At 39.8% G+C, this 25,153-nt stretch overlaps 1 protein-coding gene across 1 annotated transcript in view; it reads right to left on the bottom strand.

Moving 5' to 3' along the window:
• CRISPLD1 (cysteine rich secretory protein LCCL domain containing 1) overlaps positions 1-11,384 on the bottom strand; it is a 48,743-nt gene extending 37,359 nt beyond the window's left edge. Inside the window, exon 1 of the mRNA XM_068983600.1 lies at positions 11,127-11,384. Coding sequence (XP_068839701.1) covers positions 11,127-11,384 — 258 coding nt within the window. The remainder of the gene's footprint in view (positions 1-11,126) is intronic.
• Positions 11,385-25,153: the final 13,769 nt, after the last annotated feature.

The raw sequence follows: 25,153 nt of genomic DNA, 5'->3' as shown, positions 1-25,153 counted from the left end.
GAGGAGATAGTTCATGTTTGATGAATGAGTGGGTGAACAAGCTTGATCGTGTCTCCCATCCATTCTTCCCTGAACCATCCTTGGACTACTAGGATGATACCCAAACTGTTTTATGAGACCTCCGGTATAGCCTTCATATCTCAGAATTCAAGGGTCCTCATCTTACTTGATCTTTATAAGCAACATTTAACAGAGTTGATCATCCTTTCTGCCTTTCTTCATTTGATTTCAGGACCTCTTACTTCACTGTTTTTTCCCTAATTCTCAACTCCATTTGATGTTCCTCCTCTCCTTCCCTAACTCTACACTGTTAAGTATGTCACGGGATCACTTTGTGACTATCTCTTCCTTCTACAGTGGCTCAGACAGTAAAGAATCCGCCTGCAGGGTGGGAAACCTGGGTTCGATCCCTGGGTTGGGAAGATGCCCTGGAGGAGGGCATGGCAACACACTCCAGTATTCTTGCCGAGAGAATCCCCATGCACAGAGGTACCTGGCAAGTTGCAATTCATGGGGTTGCAAAGAGTCACACAACTGAGCAACCAAGCACAGCTTCCTTCTATACTCGTTCCCCTGATGACTTCTCTCCTGTGGCTTTATCATCATCTAAATTCTGATGAATCCTAACTTTATGGTCCAGATTAGACCACATACATCGAGTTGCACACATGAAAAGTTCACTTGGATATTTAAGGGAAATCTCAGGTTTAATTTATCCAAAATTGAGCTCTAGCTTTCTCTACCAAAAGCTGCTCAAGCCACATTCTTCCATATCTTAAAAAATGGTAACTCCAATACTTTCCAGTTTCTCAGGTAAAATCTTTTCAGCTGTACTGAGCATCCAAAATATGTCTATATTACCTCCAAGATGGAATCAAATCCCAGTGAGACACCCCACGATGGTGCAATGGGTGTTTAATGAACAGCAGGAACTAGGTCACTGTCTCTTTCTGCTAAGGTTCTCACTTCCTCTTGCTTTTAGAGGGAATGGGAGAGTAGAGTGGAAGTGAGGGCAGACCACGTGAGGAAACAGCAAGCATTGGTACCCTGGGAAGTGAGAAGACAAAGTTTGTTTCCATCTCTTCTCCGTTCTTGGAATTGGGTGGGCAAAATGTCAACGGGTAACCTGCGGATTTCCAGAATCTCTGTAACCATTCCAGAAGTCAGGACAAGTTGAAATTTCCCCATTGATTTTTTTTTCTTTCCTTTTTTTCCCCATTGATATTCAAACCAGGATGGAAAGTACCACCAGTGTTCAAAAACTGCAGTCCAGGCTCGGGTGGATTTAGGCATTGCACTAGATGAAGGAACTTGGCTGCCTGGCTGGCCAAGCCAATTGCACAAGTCTTGCAGCAAGGTTTCCTTGAACTTATCAAAGTTGATGTCATGACTACAAATGAGATTTAGTGTGGATTCACACTATACCACTTCTGATCACCTTCAAGGCTACCATCCCACTCCTAGCCACCATCAACTACTGGACTGGTTACTGCAATAGCCTTGAATCCCTGCCCATACTATGGCCCCACCTCCAACCATGTAAAGTCTATTCTCAACAAATTCAAGTTGATTCTGAGTAGTGTAAGTATTAATAAGATCATGATATTCCTCTGTTCAAATGACTTCTTGTCACTTGGACTCAGAGGGAGTGTTTACAATGACTAGTGACGTGTATCTGTTCTCCTCAGTGAAAGCTGGGACCTCTTTTTTCTACATGACTTTCACACTCGTGTTAGCCACACAGGCCACTTGCTGAGTTGGGAGAGTTAGGGTTTTTACACCTATACTAGGCAAGTTAGAATGTTTGTTGTATTTACAGCTGGGCCCTCAATGGTGCCCGGCATTTGGTAAACTAATACTTGTCAAACGAAGGAATAAACAACAATAACAATTTAAAAATTCTGTGACACTTTTCTGGCTCTGGGTATTGCACTCTCCTGATGAAACTGTTTCTCATGTCTTGCCTTTCTAAGATCCTAGATCTGCTGCTTTCATTTAATGAGGAATCTTTAATCTCCCAGAATTATAGGGTAGCTAACAAATTCAACAGAACCGAGCTGTAATGTCACTCTCTTCCTACAGGTATTGCCATTTACAAGTGCAACTTTCAAAAAGAAAATTACATTAATTTGAAATGGCAATGCTAAAAAAAAAAAAAAAAGCTATGTATCCAAATTAAGGTTTTAAAAACTTTTCCACTCTGTAGACAAATTAACCAAAACAAACAAAAAAAAAGCTTTATTATATCTAAATAATATTAGTGAAGTAAAATAAAAACTGTTTAAGAAAATTAAATGTTATTGTAAATCAAGAAGAAACAAACTTTAAAAACTTTAAATAAGACTAACATTGAGTCAGATATTTCATGAAACTTTAAGTGCATATAGATTACACTGCATACCCTTAAAAGATGTAAATATTTAACTTTGAAAACTACCAGGCAAGTGCCAGTACATAGAAAAATAATCATTTTAGGAATCAACACTTGAAATAAAACCTCACTTGCAGTGAATTCCTGCCACTTTTAGCAAGGTAAGAAATTTGTCATCATTAAGCTCTAGGTAAATGAGTTATGAGGCCATCAATTTATTAATTGCATTTATTCTGGATATTGTATCAGTGTATTTCAGTCGCTCAGTTGTGTCTGACTCTGCAACCCCATGGACTGCAGCTTGCCAGGCCTCCCTGTCCATCACTAACTCCCGGAGCTTGCTCAAACTCATGTCCATTGAGTCAGTGATGCCATCCAACCATCTTATCCTCTGTTGTCCCCTCCTCCTCCTGCCTTCAATCTTTCCCATCATCAGGGTATTATATGGATAATACAATATCCATATATTATTTTATTCAGTGACAATGATATATGTCATTGGTGGCAGATAATGTCAGAAAATGTATATTTGTAAGAGTTGCTTTGTGAGAGCAACTCACAAGCTAAAATTAACATTTTTTAGGCTTGGACTCAGGGCTACAGCTAGTAGCCCTGACTAACATCACCCTGGGATGGGGGCTACATTGTCCCTTGACCAGTTTCTGCAGTTATCTGCTGTATAGAAGAAAAATCTGCACAGAAGAAAAATCACTTCATTTCCAGTGTAAAGCATGGCCATATAAAGAATTTAAGTGACAAACTGGTACTAAGCTGTTGTTTGTATCAAAACATGTACCATGGACTGCAAGTATGACTGGATGTTGCCTTGGAGCCTCTGGTTGCCCAGTGGAAGGACAGGTAGCTAGATGTATTTTGTTCTACATTCGGAAAAATGCTGTGCAAAACTTCTGTCCCTAGTCTCATCATATGTGAAGTAACAGCAAGCAGGTACAGCCATCAACCCTCCCAGCAAAGTGTCTGTCAACTGTTCTGTGACTGACATGGAAATAGTTATAATACTGGGAAATAGCTTGTATAATTGTCATTGTGAGACATGATCTTTGGGTCAGGCAGATGCCCTGGAGAAGGAAACAGCAACCCAGTCCAGTATTCTAGCCTGGAGAATCCTCATGGACAGAGGAGCTAGGCAGGTTACAGTCCACAGGGTCGCAGAGTTGGACACGACTGAGCATTTACAAAGACAAATGACACATATAAAATTTTTAGGGAATATGGCCTAGTGTTGCTAAAGGACATTCTAGACTTAGATACACTTTCTATCACAGTGAGCTGTTTTGGATTTTAGCCAATCTATAATTTAAGAGACTTATTAAAGAGTTGTTACAAGAGATAAATATGCATTAATTTATTATTTAAATTCCAGAGCATCTGAACATCTTTACCACTGTCCAGCAGCTCTATATTATACGACAATTTTTAGTACACCATGAATATTTTTAAAAACAGAAAAAATAATTCTGAATTACTTGATTTATTCTTCATCTCTGATATTTCCATCTATCTCTGGTGTTGATGACATCCTGCTTATAGAATTTTTCTTATTTTAATTCATCTTTCTTGTCCTTTATATTTATCTCATATAATTTTATCTATTTTCCATCCATGCCTTTATTCAACACATATTTACTGAACATTCAAAAGTATTCAATCAACAAATATTAATATTTACTGGGTACATCTGTGCATCAGACATACGGTTATAAAGGTAAGAAAATCCTATCCTTCCAGGAAATTCAGTCTTGAAAGGAAAATGGACATGTATATATTCAATTGTAACAAAACTTCAATACTATAAACAGGCTTAAATAAATTACTTTGGCTTCCCAGGTGGCGCTAGTGGTCAAGAACCCACCTGCTGATGCAGGAGATTTAAGAGATGCGGGTTCGATCCCTGGGTCGGGAAGATCCCCTGGAGGAGGGCATGGCAACGCACTCCAGTATTCTTGCCTGGAGAATCCCATGGACAGAGGAGCCTGGTGGGCTACAGTCCATGGGGTCACAGAGTCAGAGACAACTGAGTAATTAAGCACAGCACACACACAGCAAGAAAGACCCAGCACAGCAAAATGAATTTTAAATAAATAAAAAAGAAAGAACAGTAGCTTAATGTGAACACAGATTCAATTATATGCAAGGGAGTTGAGCTTTCAAACTGTGGTGCTGGAGAAGACTCTTGAGGGTCCCTTGGACAGCAAGGAGATTAAACTAGTTAATCCTAAAGGAAATCAACCCTGAATGTTCATTGGAAGGACTGATGCTGAAGCTGAAGCTCCAATACTCTGGCCACCTGAGGCAAAGAGCCAAATCACTGGAAAAGGCCCGATGCCGGGAAAGATTGCGGGGAGGAGGAGAAGGGGACGCCAGAGGATGCAGTGGTTGGATGGCATCACCGACTCAATGGACATGAATCTGAACAACAGCAGCAAAGGGAGTCGAGGGCTATGGGGCTTATTGGACTAGACCTGCCTCCTTTTGAAAGTTCTTCAAGATGGGCTTTAACTTGTGAGCAGCCAGAAGTTAACAGAAGCTTTGGACAGTTAAGTAAGCACCAGAGATTTGTTTGAGGGAAAAGACAGATTGTGTTGCAGTGAGAAAGGTAGATTAAAGTAGAAATAACCTAAGACTAGATGGTATAATCTTCTGCTGGGGAAGCTGTGATGCCCATCTCGGGGAGACAAAGAACACAGGTTTTGATGAAATAGAAGAGATGGATTCAAACATTTCTAAGACAGAATCTAAGACTCTGGCGAGTAACTGTGTATTTGTATTTGTGTGTACATATTACATGGAAGTGGACAGAGGGAATGAAAGCAAGGCAAGAGTTGAAGATGTCCCTGACGATCTGTTTTTGTTTGGACAGGACGTAGCAGATGTCTATGACATTCACTGAGAAAGAATGCAGGGAGGCAAGAAGGACCATGGGCAAGAGCGGAACAAAAGCAGCTCGTTTTCTTTTTAGACATCGTAAACTTGAAGCAATATTACAATATTACTTTAAGATTCAAGAGATGACCCAGTGGGCAGTAGGACACATGAAAACAATGCTCAAAGACTGTCAGATGGAGTGTCACCACGGAGCCATCAACAGACAGAAGGCATTTAAAGTCAAAGGAGTAGATAAAATTCCCCAGGAAGGGAGAAAACCAAAAGTAAAACCATGGGGGCCAAAAGTAAAGTTTGAAGAGATGAGCAAGACCCTTGGAAAAGACCCTGATGCTGGAAAAGACTGAAAGCAAAAGGAGAGGAGGGTGGCAGAGGACGAGATGCTTAGGCTGCATCACCGACTTAATGGACATGAACTTCAGCAAACTCCAGGAAACAGAGGAGGATAGGGAAGCCTCTCGTGCTGCAGTCCATAGGGTCACAAAAAGTCAGACACGACTTAGCGACTGAACAACAACAACAACATGATGAAGAAATAACCAAAAATAAATAAATAAATAAAAGAACCAAGTGATGGGGCCTAATACCCACAAAAAGAAAAGGCTTGAAGAAAAATAACAGTATACTCAACAGGATCAAATCTCTTATCTCACTGCAGCCCATAGGCTATATATTCCTAAATCTATATACATAGGAATATATAGCCCATGGGCTGGTATAGAATTGGTATCCCTATACCAAGTCTACCAACGACAAAAACAATGCCCCAAATCGTTGCTGTCAGACTTCACATGCCAGTAAGCAGCAGAGACAACACAGGTCTAAAGGCAATGTTTCCTCCTCAAATATCCACTGCCTCTTCAGTAACAGCTTCATTTGATGACCTAAAAGCTTCAGTTTTTCAATGTACCCTGAATTAAACACTGATAATCCCTCTGCTTAGGTTACTGGTTTCTGTAATTAATGCATTTCTCCTTTCCCTGATTCTACCACAGGGCTTTGCTTTCATCAACCTACTCTGCTTCTCGTTTCCTACAAAAACAGTCAGCCACTCCACTTTGTCGATTCCTCTCTTTTTTTTTTTAACTTCATTAGAATACAGCCAATTGACAATTTTGTTATAGTTTCAGTGGACCCCATAGGGACTCAGCCAGACATATACATGTATCCATTCTCCCCCCAAATTCCCCTTCCATCCAGGCTGCCACATAACACTGAGCAGAGTTCCTTGTGCTATACAGTAGGTCCCTGTGTGTTATCCATTTTAAATATAGCAGGGTGTACATGTGATGCGAAACTCCCTAGGGATCCCTCCCCACCAGCCTTCCCCACTGGCAACCAGTAAGTTCATTCTCTAGGTCTCTGAGTGTGTTTCTGTTTTGTAAATAAGCTACTCTGTATCTTTGCTTTTTAGATTCCACATGTTGGTTCCTCTTCCAGCTGAGACATGCCCTTCACTCTTGGCCACAGCTCGTGGTCCTGACCATCTGCCAGAAGCAACATACACGTCATCTTCCCCATTGATTAACTCTCCTGTAGGAATATTCCAATATTCTGTGATCCCCTGCCATCAATCACACTTGTGAACGAAGAATTTCGTGTCCCTGCCTACTTGAAAATGTTCAAATGTGTCTGTTCTTTCTTCTCAACCAGCCTATAAGCTCTTCCAGCGAAGACGTGACCTTCTGGAGGTCATTTTTAACCCTATTAATTAATGAGCCTTAGAGTGGGGGCAGGGTTATGATGTTAATAAACATGGATGTGGCTTGGCTGCGGTATTCAAACACAAAAAAACAGACTAAAATAAGCACCAAATGTACATAAGGTAACTGGCTATTCGAACTTTTAATGCAGTATAACAGGGTATAGGATTTCTGTGTTAGCTCAGCTGGTAAAGCATCTGACTGCCACGCAGGAGACCCAGGCTGCATTCTTGCATCAGGAAGATCTCCTGGAGAAGGGGAGTGTAAGTGGCCAAAAGCGGCGGCACTTACCACATGGCACTGCAGATTCTATAGGAAGTGGCTCTTTAGCTTTTCATTTTATCAAAACACACTTTTTAAAAAATATTTGGTTGCAGCATGTAGAATCTTTAATTGAGGCATGTGGGATCTAGTTTCTTGACCAGAGATTGAACCCAGGCCCCCTGCATTGGAAGCATGAAGTCCTAGCCACTGGTCCATCAGGGAAGTCCCCTGAAAGAATTTTTTTTAATCTTTTTATTTTGTATTGGGATATCCCCGATAGCTCAGTTGGTAAAGAATCCACCAGCAATGTGGGAGACCCGGGTTCCATTCCTGGGTTGGGAAGATTCCCTGGAGAAGGGAAAGGCTACCCACTCCAGTATTCTGGCCTGGGGAATTCAATGGACTGCACAGTCCATGGGGTTGCAAAGAGCCAGACACGACTGAGTGACTTTCACTTCACTTCATAGCCAATTAACAATGCTGTGATAGCTCAGGTGAACAGTGAAGGGACTCAGTCATATAATGTACATGTATCCATTCTCCCTCAAAAATACACTTCAGTCAACTATTTGAACCAATTTTCTTTCCATGGGTCGAGCAACATCTGTACTTACATTATTACTATATAAAATATAAATCAACAGTGTTTCAAATAAAGCAGTATCGTTCTTTTAGACTTCCCCTTCTTTGTGTATTCTAGAAAATGTGTTCCTGTGTTACCATCGGGAAACAAACTCCTCTGCAGCCAAGTTATTAGCCAAGACATAGTTCTTGTGTTCATAGTATCTAAGGGCAACACAACATAAACCTTGGCTGGTTTCTGAATCTACATTTCAAGGATAGAATGAAAGCAATGAAATTGAAAAGAAATGCATATAAACATTCTAGACCAGACATCATACAATAGGCACTTATTTTCTTTGGAAGTCAGACATAGAAAACGAATCACAGAACTGTTCTTTCATTACTTCCATATTACTTAAAACACACACAAATATTCTCAGATTTCTTTTTGCGGGTTTGAACTCCCAAGTTCTTCCTTATTTTGAATAAAATGCAACTGAGTACCTATCAACATGGAATAAGCATAGGGTGGCCTACTTGGGAAAACTCCATAATTAACTGGCTCTTTCTGTTTGAAAGCTCACAGATGAAGAAGTCAGAGAATCCTGTACTTTGAACAAACGTTTTAAAATAGTCAGAAAATGGAGACATTACTGATGTCATATCATGCATGGCACAGAATTTTGAAAAGAGCAAACAAATTTCAGATGGGCTATTTAAACGGTATTAAGGAAATATAATATTGGTTTTATGTCTTAGTGATACTTACAGGGACCTTGTAATTGCAACATGGTTGATAATAAGCTAAACTTTACACAGATCATCTCATTTCTTACATAATCCTCACAACACCCCTCTGAGGTAAGAGCATGTGTTAGACATGAGGAAACTGAAGTAGAGGGCAATTTAGGATTTGCCCAAAGTCACACAGCTAGTGGGTGCGTGCGTGCATGCTCAGTTGCTTCAGTCGTGTCTGACTCTGTGTAACCCTATGGACCATAGCCCGCCAGGCTCCTCTGTCCACGGGATTCTCCAGGCAAGAATACTGGAGTGGGTTGCCATGTCCTTCTCCAGGAGATCTTCCCAACCCAGGGATCAAACCCATATCTCTTATATCTTCTACATTTGGGGGAGCGTCCTTTTCTCCTAGAGCCACTTGAGAAGCCAGAAGTGGGTATCAGTGCCAGAATTTAAACCCCTACAGCCTGATGGTTGGGACTGATTCCTTATCTCTGATGACTTCTCTTGCGTACTACCTACATTCTTTAGGGTAAAATATTTTTCTAGTAAAAGTTAAAATAATATAAGGAAATATTTTGTAATATATAATGTGAACTTAGAATTTCCATGTTTCATCAAAGTTACTTAAATAGAGAATATCTATCCAAACTAATGTAAGTGGAAAAAAAAAGGAAAAACTAGAATATATTAAAATTGACGGGACCCTGCAATGTGTCCAAAGGAGAAATGTTAGCATTAATGTTCATTAAGTTTGCTGTCATCAGTGAAGATTATTGGTCTTTGCTAGTGCATTCCTAATAAGTAGTAAGATTTTTGAAAAATTTTCTATGTATTTAGGGTATGAAGTATCCTAATATTAATGAGTTACAGTCTTGAAAAAGTAATATTTAACAGTCTTTAAAAAGTAATTTTGTTTCTCAAACTTACTGATTTACTCTCAGAATTCATATAAGGTTATTAAGTATATTATGCATTTTTATTGAATCCTTTACCCAAACGTATTTTCACACTTTGAAGTTCACAAATAAATTCAGAGGGTAAAAAGTTATTGCCAAAGTATTCCTTAACATAAAGCAACCACAGAAATGCATACTTTACAACATGTCATTTGCATACTTCTAAGAAACAATGGCCCATTAGAAACTACATATATATATATATATATATATATATATATATACTTTATGAACATGAGTGCATGCCAGTCACATCTGACTCTTTGTGACCCCATGGGCTGTAGCTCCACCAGGCTCCTCTGTCCATGGGATTTTCCAGGCAAGAATAATGGGGTGGGTTACCATTTCCTCAGCCAGGGGATCTTCCCGACCCAGGGATCAAACTTGTGACTCTGTGTTTCCTACATTAGCAGGTTGGTTCTTTACCACTGCACCACCTGGGAGACCCTATACCTATCTATCTATTATCTGTCTACATACACATATGTGTGTGTGTGTATATATACACACACATCAGTCATCTGGAAAGTGTCTTCAAATTATTCATCCTTGATTTTTTTCAGGTCCACCATTCATAAGAAGATTCCATCAATTAGGAATTAGGAAACAATTTTTCTACTAAGTCAGTTAAAAGCAAATAAATCAACTGTTCAGCATTTTTGGGACAGGAATCTTTTTCCTAAGAGCAGAATTTAAAGCACTTAGTTAGAACATTATATCTGAAGGTATTTATTTTACTCTGAAATTTAAAGAGCTCTTAAAATGAAAGGAACACTGATAGAATATATAGAAGAATATATGCTGCTGCTGCTGCTAAGTCATTTCAGTCGTGTCCGACTGTGCAACCCCTTAGACGGCAGCCCACCAGGCTCCCCTGTCCCTGGGATTCTCCAGGCAAGAACACTGGAGTGGGTTGCCATTTCCTTTTCCAGTGCATGAAAGTGAAAAGTGAAAGGGAAGTCGCTCAGTCGTGTCCAACTCTTAGCGACCCCACGGACAACAGCTTACCAGGCTCCTCCGCCCAGGGGATTTTCCAGGCAAGAGTACTGGAGTGGGTTGCCATTGCCTTCTCCGAGAAGAATATATAGGACCTGGGAATTCCCTGGTGGTCCAGTGGTTAGAACTCCATGCTTTTCCTGTCCAGGGCCTAGGTTTAATCCCTGGTCAGGGAGCCAAGATCCCATAAGCCTTGTGGCATAGCCAAAAAAACAAATATACAGGACTAGACCACTGCTTGTGGGCATAACAAGATTGGAAAATTGCAAAGATGGATTTTAATCAAAGATGGATAAAAAAACGGTGGTACCAGAGAACTTGACTCAGTACTCTGTAATGACCTATATGAGAAAAGAATCTAAAAAAGAACAGCTACATATATAAGTGATTCACTTTGCTATACAGCAGAAACTAACAACATTGTAAAACAACTATAGTCCAATAAAACTTTAAAAAATGAAAAAAAAGGAATATGCAGAAGAAAATACTCTTGAAGAAAATCTTTTTAAAAGTTTTATACAGGACAAATGTTAAAATATTAAATACCAGCAGGATGGATTTTAACCACAGAAGCTAAAAGCATCATTAAACATTTCTATGTACACACCATTTGAAAAATGTTCTTACCATATACTCCATATTAGAAGCTGTAGGATATACCTGACTTCGCAACTTATTATGAAGATCCAAGATACTCTGCATGTCATTGTCTGTGATGGCCCTTTTCCCTCTTTGCTTGGCTATCCACCACACACCATCCTCATCCATGTACTTTTCCAAAAGTTTTTCCAATAAAGTGGCATTAGGAACCACCATGGCTGGAATCGCTCGGGCCATGAGGAGCACTGTGGTTACTCTGAACCACTCCCGCACGGTACACTTCATAATGAATGCTCTCAGGATTTCCCCGGGAAAATCTCCAACACCGGCTCTTCCACTCCTTTTGGCTATAAGGACATGTAGTGCAATTAGGGTGAAAATCCTGGCACACATTAATTTTCTAACAATAAAAATAATACAACAGTCCCAAAGGGATGGAGCCAGTTTGATTTGTTTACATAATTCCAGGAAATGGAATAAATTTTGAAATGAATTTTCTCCAATCCATTTTTACTCCAGAGGACTTTTCACAGTGCACCTTTTCCACAAAACAAAAAACTGCATTTTCCAAGATAATGTACATGATGCTAAAAACAAATGGCAAAAGCAACCCAGAAGAATTAAAGCTTGAAAGAGATTTCTGAATTACAAATCTTTAAATGGCTATTTATGGCACAGAGCCTGCAAAGGATCCTAGAATGCTTTAGCCTAGAATGTTTTATCAGGCAATCCAGAGGTCCAGGTTTCTCTCTCTGTTTCAAGGTATTATTTTATCTCACTGCCCCATCTCTGGTTCAAACATTCAGAATGTCAACAAAATTATGAAATCGAAGGCGAATGCTTTAAAGAAGTACAAAATTTTACGCATACATATGTCCACGGAGACTTCTAAAGGGACCAGAGAATTAATGCAAGTGAACAGTTAAGGTCACTGGGGGAAGTATCTTCGCATACAGGCACAGGTCAAGAAGAAAAAAATCATTATTTCCTAGAAAGCTTGTGCCTAACCTGTAGCCCGCACCCGATGAAGACAACAGCCCACGGGCGGTTTTGGAGCCTCTCCGGCCACACGCCGCAGGCGCACACCGTTCACCCAAACCAAAGGAGGTGAAACTCACAAACTCACTGAGAAGCAGGGGCGCCCAGAGTTCTCCATCGTGGCTGCTTTCCGAGTACACACCCACCCCTCCGTGATCGACCGTTCTCTGCAAGCGGATTTTTTTTTTTTTTTTTTTTTAAGTAGAGTTTAAGAAGAAAAAAGTAGATAGAAGAGGGTGGGGGCTTGACGACTTACCTCTCCAGTGTGAAGTTCCCTAAGATGGATCAGCCGAACCAGACGGCCGGCCTCCCCAGCCGCCTGCAGCCTGCACACAGACGGCCCGGCTCGGGAGGACCCGAGCGTCGCACGTCCTCCGGCGCTGCCTGCAGTGGGATTGCTATCCTCGGCCTCGGCGGCTCCCCTCGGACCTGAAAGCCGGAGCTGGGCAAAGCACGGCGAAGTTGGGAGGCCGAGGCTGGGGTGGAACGGCAGCGGCCTGGTTAGCTCTGCAGGGTGGGCGCCCGAGCGTCTCGGAGCAGAAGCTGCAGGAGTGAGAGGGGCGGGGACTCGGGTCAGGCTGGGCGGCGAAGGCTGCAGGCGACCCCGCGCTCCCGCTCGGTGCAGCCGCGGCGCGCAGAGCTAGGCGCAGAGCGCTTCCGCCGCTCCCGTGAGCGCCCGGGCATTTATTGCGGTCCCCGCGCGCGCGCACGTGACGTGAGCGCCCCTGCTCGCCCACCCCCACCTCTGCCCAGCCCTGGACGCGTGCCCGCGGCGGGAGCGAGGAGAGGCCGCCCGGCTTCTCACCACCCACTTCACCGTCCCCGCACCCCGCCCCCCGGCCCAGCGCCGTCAGGACGCCTCGCCTTTGTGGCGGTAGCTTTGGCTTCAGGGACCAGAGTGGAAGGTCTGGACCCCGTGAGAGGCCATGTGCAAGGAGGATCAAACTCCCAACGCCCCCTCGCAGTTCCGCCAACTTTCAAGAGAGCCGTCTCCTAGTTCGTTGCAGATTCGATGCTAAACAAGGAGCTGTCCCAGAGAGCGCGCGTAGCCTTTTATTTTCTCCAGGGAATCACTTCCATTACCAAGACCGGTTGTCTAGAATTAGAAAGTTCTTTTTTTCTTTTTCTTTTTTTTTGCTGCGTTAGAACATTGATGATGATGAACAAATGGGACAAGGATTCATAGAGTGACGGATGATCTGTGACTCAGGGTTGGCTGACAGTTGAGAGCCCCACTTCATCCTTAAAATATGTTGCATTCGCTTCCTAAAGTGACAGCAGCCCTTTTTTTTTTTTCTTTCTAATGATGTAAACATTTATGGAGTTGATACAAAGAGTAGCCTCAATTTATCAGAGCTACCTTGACAGGAATTCAATACCCAAACCTAGAAGTGATAGTGAAATGAGAGTCAGTCTCCTAGATGTTCATGGTAAAATTCGAAGTAGGAAAATTACTAATTTTAAGTTTATAAAGGCTCACCATAATTAATGTGGTGCTACAAGTACATTTTTTATTAAGCGTTTATTTAATTTATTTACCTTTACTTTCCCTCTGTGGGCTTTCCTCGTGGCTCAGATGGTGAAGAATCTTCCTGTAATTCCAGAGACCCAGGTTAAATCCCTGGATTGGGAATATCCCCTAGAGAATGAAATGGCAACCTACTCCATTATTTTTGCATGGAGAATTCCATGGACAGAGGAGCCTGGTCAGCTACAGCCTATGGGGTCGCAAAGATTCCGACAGGACTGAGCAACTTCACTGCTGCGTTGTGTGCAGATTGTTTACCACCTAAGCCACCAGGGAAGCTACAGTCTATAGCATATGATCAAATAACGTAAAACTCTGAAAGTAATTCCCAAATCCCACCACGCAATTACTTCATCAAACCAAAAAAAGTCAAATCTATGCCTCTGGTGAACATGAGAACTTGCTTCCTCTCAAATGAAATATGGCCTAGCAGAAGAACACAGAAGGTGAAAAGCATTGATGCACATAACCAGTTTCATAGAAGGTGTCATTTTTAGTAACTTATTACACTTGCACTTTTCAAATATTTATAACTTTTTACATTGATTTTCCGTCTTGAATACTGATGAAAGACCCCAAAGTATGTGATACAAGAATTTTCATTTGTCATATCAGATGAAGAACACTTTTATATACTGCAATTTTAATGTACCAGAAATTATGTCTGTATGTATGCCCAGTCGCTCAGTAGTGTTTGACTCTCGCAACCCCATGGATTGCAGCCCACCAGGCTCCTCTCTCCATTGAATTTTCCAGGCAAGAATACTGAAGCAGGTTGCTGTTTCCTACTCCAGGAGATCTTCCCTACACAGGAATCAAACCTGTGTCTCCTGCATTGGCAGGCAGATTCTTTACCACTTGAGCCACCTGGGAAGCCCTGTTGAAAAGTATACAGAGTATCATATAAAAAACAGCTAAGAGTAATAACATTACTTGAAACATTTTCAAAGAGTTTAAGTTGGGAAAAACGGAATTAAGATGTTAAAAATGAAGTTAAATGCATTGACTCTTGAATGTTTCCGTCATAAAACTTTCCACAAAATACACAGATCACACACCTAAAGGCTTACATTAAAGAAAATTAACTTTGGTTTTAAGATTTTAATTCCCAAACTTTCTCCAGGCAAAAAAATAAAAGTTTGCATTCCTCGTCTTAGTGTTTCTATTGGCTTCTAATCTGCTCCTGTGGGTCATATTTTTATATAAAGGGAATGATTTAAACATTAGCAATACCAAACATTAACACTTTGATAATATGTCATATCTCATGTATATGCTGGGAATGTCATTTTAAAGAGTAATCAAACACAATGTTCTGGAATAGTCTAAGATGATACTGTTCACTTTTCAACTTTTTGTTGGGAAATCTGTGTGGAGATTAAGAAAATGTCAGAGAATTCATATATAAGGTGCACTTTGCTTTGCGGCTAAGACTGATACTTGTAAAGCCACGGTTGTTTTTAGCATTGCTACTTTCTCGTGGCAGACACTGTGGTCGCCTAACCCAAAACCAGCCTTCCACCCCTTTTCTTCCAAGCCCATAGCTGCCAATTTACTGGGGGTGTTCACGTGCTCACATTCTGTCACACTATCCTCAGAAGATGAATGTTGACTAGTGAAAGGCAATCCTCACACTCTACCAGTAGTTGACTTCAGTTCAGTTCAGTCGCTCAGTCGTGTCTGACTCTTTGCAACCCCATGAATCGCAGCACGCCAGGCCTCCCTGTCCATCACCAACTCCTGGAGTTCACTCAGACTCACATCCATTGAGTCCGTGATGCCATCCAGCCATCTCATCCTCGGTCGTCCCCTTCTCCTCCTGCCTCCAATCCCTCCCAGCATCAGAGTCTTTTCCAATGAGTCAACTCTCCACATGAGGTGGCCAAAGTACTGGAGTTTCAGCTTTAGCATCATTCCTTCCAAAGAAATCCCAGGGCTGATGTCCTTCAGAATGGACTGGTTGGATCTCCTTGCAGTCCAAGGGACTCTCAAGAGTCTTCTCCAACAACACAGTTCAAAAGCATCAATTCTTCGGCACTCAGCCTTCTTCACAGTCCAACTCTCATATCTATGCATGACCACAGGAAAAACCGTAGCCTTGACTAGACGGACCTTAGTCGGCAAAGTAATGTCTCTGCTTTTGCATATGCCGTCTAGGTTGCTCATAACTTAGCTACCAGTAATTGACTTAGTCTATATATGACTTGCAACCCTAGATCCTAAAAGGAAGGAAGAAATCTGCTTGGGTGAAGACAAAGGTTGGTAAGGGTTTTATTTTGTAATAAAAAGAGATACAAAAAGAGAAAATGTGCCTCAGGTGCTAATGTATGAGTTTGTGAAATTTAAATATGCACCTGTTATCATACAAAGAGGGACAAGCCTAAAGACAGGCTTATCATCTTGGCTGAGCAGAAAGACAGACAGTGCCTGATCTCTCTGCCACTGAGCAGTCATTGAATACGTAGCCTCCGTTTTACTAACCCTGAAAGACAGGAAATGTATTGTTTAAGTCACACCGACTTGGGAATTCAGTTACTTGCAGCTCAGAGCATTCTAACAAATCTATTTCTACAAAGAGGATACCTTCCTTTGACAGTGTTGTCTTTTCTCTGTGCTGCTGCTATTATGTTCTGCTCACCTGCATACTTAGGAATTATCTTAAGTGTATTCGTCTGTGGCTTTTCTATCCCCATGTTTCAAAACTGGGTATATGTTCATCCCTAGGTATTTAACCCACTGCATAGTTTCATAGCCCCAAAACTCAATCTCAAACAGGCACACTGGCTGTTTCATCACCATATTGTTAGTAAGTCCATCCTCTGCTGGGGAGATGTAGGAATAGAATTTGTGGTGTGTTTTGGGAGATGGAATCAATGTAGTCAGTGTTTTAAAACATGTAATTTTAAATCTGGCTTCCCTAGTGGCTCAAATGGTAAAGAATCTGCCTGCAATGCAGGAGACCTGGATTTAATCCCTGAGTCGGGAAGATCCCCTGGAGAAGGAAATGGCTACCCACTCCAGTATTCTTGCCTGGAGAATCCCATGGACCGAGGAGCCTGGCAGGCTAACATCCATGGGGTTGCAAAGAGTTAGACATGACTGAGCGACTAACACACACATACACACACACAATTTTAAATTAAGATACCTGAATTAGGTACCTGAATTAGATACCTGAAGTGTCACTGGGTCCTTGGAACTTGTTTATGCTACTTGGCCTCTACCAGCCCTGGATCCTTTTCCCTTTAAGGGAAGAAATAACAGTAGCTATCTCACTTTGTCACTTTGTATATTAAAATGAATTAATACATGGAAGCACTTGAAACAGATGCATAGAGAGTGCTCAAGAAGAGTTAAATATTATTGTTATTATAAGAACTAAAGTAGAGGATTTATTGTTGCTATTTTATAAACTCAATGGGCTTTAATCAAAGTATTGTGCCATGTAAGAGATTAATTTTTAAGTAGAAGATTGAAATAACTGGTCATAAACATGATGAAAACAATCTGTAATGTCTCTGGCAATGCTCAGCGGATTTTCCTCTCACAGCTTATAAAGGATCCTGTTCTGTTTATGGTAGGACACAGTTCCCATTTTTATCCAAAGTAGCAACTTGTCCCCACCTCAAGAAAGTTACATATACATCTTTCTACTCTAACTACAAATGTGAAAATAATTATTTAAACCTTAGTTTTTAAATGTAACATACATGCATTGAAGTGAAAAAATGTTAAGTGTACAGCTCAAGGAAATTTTACAGACTCATTTGAAAAGACCCTGATGCTGGGAAAGATTGAGGGCAGGAGGAGAAGGGGATGACAGAGGATGAGATGGTTGGATGGCCTCACTGACTCAATGGACTTGGGTTTGGGTGGACTCCGGGAGTTGGTGATAGACAGGGAGGCCTGGCATGCTGCAGTTCATAGGATCGCAAAGAGTCGGACACAACTGAACGACTGAACTGAACAGAACACACAACGTGAAAACCACTCAAATGCCTTTTCCTGGTGCATTCTCTCCAAAGGTAAGTAATATTCTAATCTCTTATTCAAAATTAGTTTTGCCTGTTTTTTGCATCTTTACGTGCATGGAATCATATACTAGACAATTTTATTGTCTGGCTTCGTGTCTTTTTTCTTTTATTCAGTATGTCTACAAGATTTATCCATTTTGTTGTATGTAGCAACACTTTGTTCTGTTTTTTTTTTTTTTGATGAGCATTCTACATTTTTTAAACCCATTCTGTTGCTGAATATTAATAGTCTAATTTAGACTATTAAAATAATTCTGCTAAAGACATTTCTGTACATGCCTTTTTGAACATATAGTCACACTTTTTTTTATTGGCTGTATAGCTCAGAGTAGAACTTCTGGGTACTAACATATATCTATGTAAAACTTGAGTAGATAAATTGAATTATATACCTTTTTCTTATTGATTTGTAGCAACCTTTTGTAACTGTTGTATTTCCTTTTAAAAATATCTTAATTTTCTAATTACTTTCACTTTTTTGCATTTTCACTTTCTTAATCATGTCTCTTGATGAGTGCTACTACTGCTAAGTTGCTTCAGTCGTGTCCAACTCTGTGTGACCCCATAGATGGCAGCCCACCAGGCTCCCCCATCCCTGAGATTCTCCAGGCAAGAACACAGGAGTGGGTTGCCATTTCCTAAAGTGAAGTCGCTCAGTCATGACTGACTCTTACCAACCCCATGGATTGCAGCCTACCAGGCTCCTTCGTCCATGAGATCTTCCAGGTAAGAGTACCAGAGTGGGTTGCCATTGCCTTCTCCACTCTTGATGAGTAGAATGCAAATATTTATCCTATAGGTCATACATATCACTAACCATAAAGGAAAAGATTGAAAAATTGGAGTTCATTAAAATTAGGACACTCTTGGTAAGTAGAATGTCCTAATTTTAATGAAGTCCAATTTTTCAGTCTTTTCCTTTATGGTTAGTGATATGTGTGACCTATAGGATAAATATTTGCTTATCTCAAAATGATAAAGAAAAATCTTCTATGTTATCTTCTAGCTTTATTATTTTATGTTTTACAATCAGATCTTTGTTCCATCTGGAATGGCTTTTTATGTTATGACAAGAAAGTGATTGAATTTTTAAAGAAATATTTGAGTGATTAAATTAAAAGCCTGCATATCTTATAAGCATCACTATAAAACTCTATGAATTTGTTCTGGAAAGAATATAAATTTCAGAATTAAGAGATAGATAAATCTCATTGTTCTTTAATCCAGAGTTATGATGCTTTAATCAGATTATTTAGAAATATAAATGCTGAGGTCCATGTTGATGCCATAACCTGAAAAGTCCTTAATCTGTCTCCTGATGTTAGGAAAGTAATTATTTTAAGCTTCTTTTTAGATTTGCAGAGGATCTATTTTTTTGTCATCCATTTCAAGTTTGCTCTGCAATCACTAAATGCAGTGATTCATTTTTAAGTTATCTACTACCACCAATACTACCTCTATGCATTTGAAAAATAAAATGTTCAGTAACTTCTGCATATGCTTTTGTACATTTCTTGGCATAGTTCTCACTTGTCAAAGTCTTTTCTGAAAAGTCACACTTGAATCATTCTTCTCCACAAAGACGTATTTTCTCTCTTCTATTTTCCTCTGAATCTTATCAATTTCAATTATATAAATTATAACTATTCATATATTTCCTTATCTCTCCAACAATGCTAAAAGCTCCTTGAGAAAAGAGATCATGTTTATGTGACTTTTGTATTACTTATACTAACATATACATATAATATATACATATAACATGATAATATATGTTAAATGAACAATTGAGTTTGGACTTTTGGAATATTCCATATTGCCCAGAAAAGTGCACCCATGTGCCTAGATGTACAAGCTTGTGGACAGGAGCAAAAAAAAAAATCACAAAATCAACAAAACTCCACATCATGCTAGAGATGATCTTCACCTAGGAATTTTGCTTTTGAGGGAAAGTATCTAATATTGAAAAAAAAATTGCCATTTATGTCATAAATGATCTCAGAAGCAGACAGGTAATTCAAATTAATTTTAAAATGAAAACCAGGCATGGCATAAGTGTTTTCTACAATATCTCCAGACCCATTACCATTAACCATTTTTCAGTGGAAGAGTTTGAGTACAGCCCTGTACCACTTATTGACAAAATTTTTGTGTGAACATTTTTTTAAAAAGAATGCAACCCACTTCTAAACCACTTATTCTTTTCAATTTATCATTTTTAAATTCATAGGAAAGTGATGTTTCCTAAAGTAAAAAAGAAGTCAAACATTTGTCAAACAGTATTTTTCAGAACATCGCGCTACGTGATTGATGTTCTACTTTGTCACTTTTATCTGTTGATGGCTTATGTTCTGTCAGCCTCTTTATGACAATCTGGCACCTGTATATTGTTAGCATCTGCAACTTGCAGATCATAGCAGGAACTGTAGATGCAAAACCGAAAAGATATAACTGTCCATCGTGGTTGAAACACTGCATTTTAATTTCTTTAAATCAGAATATCCATAACAGTTGTTGTAATTGTTGTCTAGTTGCTAAGTCGTGTCCAACTCTTTTAAGACCCCATGGCCAGGTTCCTCTGTCCATGCAGTTTCCCAGCCAAGAATACTGAAATGTGTTGCCATTTCCATCACCAGAGGATCCGCCCAACCTAGGAACTGAACTTGCATCTCTTGCGTTTGTGGGTGGATTCTTTACTGCTGAGCCACCAGTAGGTAAAACTAAACTCTTTTTAAATTGGAGAAGTATCTCTGAAGTACATTCAGGGTGACATGAGAACTCTGGCTGCAGCTTCATCTTTTGATGATGACTTTTCTTTCGAGATCTGCAGAAGTGCTTCACAATGTGCCTGGGTTAGAGGTTGCCTTTCAGGTTTACCTGGAAGGGCTGTTGAAAGGCACGCATTATAAAAGGAAAAATACGTACTCTTTCATCTACAGCATTAATGTCAGAGACAGGCTTTTCATCCTTATAAAAGGAAGATGAAAACTTCCTCAACATTAACTAACCCATGAAGAAATAGTTGACAAAAGCCTCACAGCCCACTTTTAATGGCAATTTTAAAGAAGCACATTTAACAAAAGTGAAAAAAATGAAAATCCCTGATTTTTTCCTGAAAATTTATATCATCTACAATTAAATTAGTTTTATATAATTATAAAATACAAAAATTACATACATACATGTATATGTGTAAGTAGTCATTGAATGTTAAACATTATTTCACTAGCTAATGAGAGAGATTAAAGAAAATTTAACTTTAGTTAGATAAGTTATAGAGAAACACTGCAATAATGGAAGAAAAGTCACTGCTTTTTACCTGTTATATGTTACCTCTAGGTATTCTCCTATAATAAGCACATAATCTCTATTAATAAGAATTAACAGAGATTTTAGAAATGCTTTGGAATTAAAAGAAAATGAAACAACTACCAAATAATTTATAAATAATAACTTTATAAACAATAAACAAAGCACATGTGAAACTATTTGGATGTTGTTTCTGGGGCTCCAAAGAGTCTGGTACCAGAGACCTTTCTGTCTCAGCATGGAAAGAATTCAGCAAGAGACAAAGTGATAGATAAGAAGTGATTTATTAGACGAGGCTGCTTGTGAAGCTTATAAGCAGGCGAGTGAGGGGTGCCATGACCCAAGAACTTACTGGGCTACAGTTTTATAATCAAAGGAAAAGTGGGGAGGAGGAGAATTTCTTTGTTTTCTTGAGTAAACATCATGCTTCCATCGTCTGTTCCTCCTCCAGGTTGGGCAGGGGAGTTTTCTTGTCCCTGTGTGGTCAAGCTAGGTCTGTAGATGGTTGTTTTTTGTGTGTGCAGATAACATGTCCTAGGAATCATGAACTTCCTGAGCTCACTGGGCAAGACACGGTTTCATGTCACCATTGTTTTATTGTTTGGGGCATGTCTCTTGTTCTGTAGCGTGGTTCTGTTGTTCAGCATGCCTGTTTGGTGAAGCAAACCTGCTTTCTTGAGTAAACATTAACTTTCAGGGGTCTCCCATGTTTTCTCTACTTACAGCCCCCTAGTGAGACTAACTAGTCACCTACTTGTCCCTTTACTCTGTCCCTATCACATGGACAAATAGGAAACATATGGACAGTAAGGGAGGAAAGGCGGGTCGGTGTGGGATGCATTGGGGGATTGGGATTGACTTATATATACTGTGTGTGCTAAGTCGCTTTAGTCATGTCCAACTCTTTGCGATTCTATGGACTGTAGCCCACCAGGATCCTATGTCCACGGGATACTCCAGGCAAGAATACTCTAGTGGGTTGCCGTGTCCTCCTCCAGGAGATCTTTCTGGACTGGGGATCAAAACCGAGTCTTCTGCAGCTCCTGCATTGCAGGTGGCTTCCTTACTGCTGAGTCACTGGGGAAGCCCATATATATACTATAAAAAAGATAACTAATGCGAACCTACTATACAGCACAGGGAACACTAGTCAGTGCTCTGTGGTGACCTAGATGGAGAGGAAATTAAAAAAAGGGAATGTATGTATACATATATCTGATTTGCTTTGTTGGCAGCAGAAACTAACACAACATTGGAAAGCAACTGTACTCCAATAATTCTTTTAAAAGGAAATATACTTAAATAAACAGCTTTCACAAACAGATCCGAAACATCCATAACCTCAATACCGTGTAACTGCATTATTCATAGAGGTGCCTTTTGCTTCTGCTCTGTCTTGCCTCATGCTGTTCGCTTAACTGAGGTATCCACTCTTGACATTGCATTGCCTCCTGAACGTTTCTTTCTTTGTGCCCTTGACCCAAATTCTTCCCCAAATTATAACGTTATCCTCAATTCCTGCATGTATCTTTCTGCCCCTTCCTTCCAAGGTTTCACCTCAAATCCTAACTCTGTCATGACATTGTTCTAATTGTCCTTATATAGAAGTAGTCTTTCCTGGTGGCTCAGTGTTAAAGAATCCACCTGCCAATGCAGGAGACACGGGTTTCAATCCCTGGGTTGGGAAGATCCCCTGGAGAAGGAAATGGCAACCCACCTCTAGTATTCTTGCCTGGGAAATTCTTCACGGACAGAGGAGCCTGATGGACTACAGTTCTTGGGGTCGCAAAAGAGTTGGACACATCTTAGTGACTAAATGGCAATAGAAGTGATCGAGCTATACTCTTAGATTCCTATAAACCCTAAAACATGGAAAAAAAGCCAAGGTGAAATGTAAGAACATGCTTTTTAGATTTGAGAAGACACTATTCTTAAAATGGAAGGGCTAATTACCCTGGTGATCCAGATATTTGGATCTTTAAAATATAGACACTTTTGTATAAAAGAAATACATAGCAAACTATATTTAGAAGATGCTTATAATAAGCAGAATTAAATTTAATATATACTTTCTAGAGTGTAGGTACAAAAATACAAATGGGTTCTTACTTTTTAAAGTATTCCTTGAAAACCACGCATATTCCAGCTAATGTTAGAATGAATTACAGTTGACCCTGAACAACACGAGTTTGAGCTGTGCGGGTCCACTTACACATGGAAAATTTTCAATAAGTAAGTATTATAGTACCACCCAATTGGAGTGGTTGAATCTGGACTGGAAGGGCTGGCTGGAAATTTACACAAGGAGTTTTGACTGCATGGACTGAAGTTGGGGGGGCTTTAACTCCCAAGTTGTTCAAGGGTCAACTATGTTTGCTCACAAATCTTTCTCTTGCCGTTGACTTTGACCTTGGCCATGAGACTTGCTTTGCTCAAAAGAATAAGAGTAAAAGCTAAGACTTTTGGAGGCACCTTCTTGGAGTTTCTGCCTTCTTCCATGAGGAGAGTATGTCTGGGTAACTGTTGCTTTTGTAGGTAGATATGAAGCAATTTTAAACCCTGGAGTCCAGCCTAGTTCAGCTGAGGCCAGCCAAGACCAGAACCAACTTGTCAGATCCCTGAACACCCAATAGTATTTCTATATCCCTCTGGATTTCATTGTTGAATGCTTCACAAAACTATCACAGAAAAAGACTGACAGATACATACTTTTACATGTAATATATCAACATTATAATAACGCTGTGAAATACAGATTACTGATATGCAGGATAAAGTGACCTGCACAGTATTTGATGGTAAATCTTTTCCTCAAAGCTGATGTGCTTACCATGATATCCATCTCTCTGGGACTGCTCCTGCCCTTACCCACCCCTCTGCTCCATCCTCTTTTCAGTGCAAGTAAAGAATCTTTAGAAAACGCAAAAATTGGAAGTAGGGAACAGGAGTTAAGAAGTAGCAAACTAATAGAGAACATGTGTGCCAAGCATTTTGTTTTGAAGTTTCTAAATCTTGCTTATTTGTGACTTTTAATATTTGAGAACATTTTTGGGAGCCTGGACAAAATGCTGACTTCTGAGTCTTAATAAAATAGCAAATACGTATAAGTAGTGGCATCTGCATATCTAACCAAAAAGTAAACAAGGATGAAAGATTGTATCATGATGTTCTACAATTGTCTAAAATGAAAGACTGCTCCTTCTTTGAAGAATTGTATCACGTTTCTAAATAATTTCTTGATTTAAAAATTTGCTAGATAAATTTCTGTTTTAGTCAACTCCCAGTAATGTTATATGTTAAGAAATAATAATGTTATATATTTTTAAAATATCATGATTTTGTACATGATAGAAAAACAACTTTGGAAGATTGGTTCAATCCTGAGGGGGCTTCTTGAGTTTGGAAGGGTCTAATGATGGAAAAAAAGTACATTCACTTGAATGAAGAATGAACAACAGGAAGCATACAGGCTCAAATCCAAAGTAAGGCATGTTTCTTGGTCTTGGAAAATGGAAAATGAAATACAAAGGCTTTCTGCCCTCAACAATATTATATAAAGGAAGTTATGTTCTGAAAAGTAGGGTCATGCTTGTGCCAGGAGGGAAGAAGTAGGTGTGCATGTTTTCAGAGGTGAAGAATGGCAGTTCTCCAGATGGCAGGCAAGACGGCTGAAGAAGGAATCAGAAGAATTCAAGACACGTTTTTCCTTTTGCCAAAGCAGAGTCTTTCCAAGTTTATTCAAGATTTAATACTTTAAATGTGAGGTGAAACTGCAACTTTAATTATACATTTGGAATATTTGAAAATTAACATCGCCTGTAGTTATAAGAAGAACATCTGGAAAGGCATATGCAAGAAAAACCATTACTTGTGCAAATCCCATAAGACAGATTCAATTTCTATTTTAAATTAATAGCTTATCTGTTAGTAACAATTCAGCTCACAGACCATCTATTAACAAAATGGAGCACTGCTCCCACATGTTCAGCAAATTGCCTTTGCTTTATCAAACCAGGTTTCCTGTTCCACTTTTGGCTTCTCATAGTTTGTTTTAAGTCTGTCCTTGGCTTGCTTTGTTAAACCAAAGGATAGGAATAGAATTAAAGGAATGCAAACATGAAGAAAAATAATTCAATGTTATACAA

The sequence above is a fragment of the Capricornis sumatraensis genome, chromosome 11 (genome assembly GCF_032405125.1).
Source record: "Capricornis sumatraensis isolate serow.1 chromosome 11, serow.2, whole genome shotgun sequence".
Lineage (NCBI taxonomy): Eukaryota > Metazoa > Chordata > Mammalia > Artiodactyla > Bovidae > Capricornis > Capricornis sumatraensis.
Note: the sequence above shows the minus strand (reverse complement) of the source record. Positions and strands in the feature narration are given on the sequence as shown.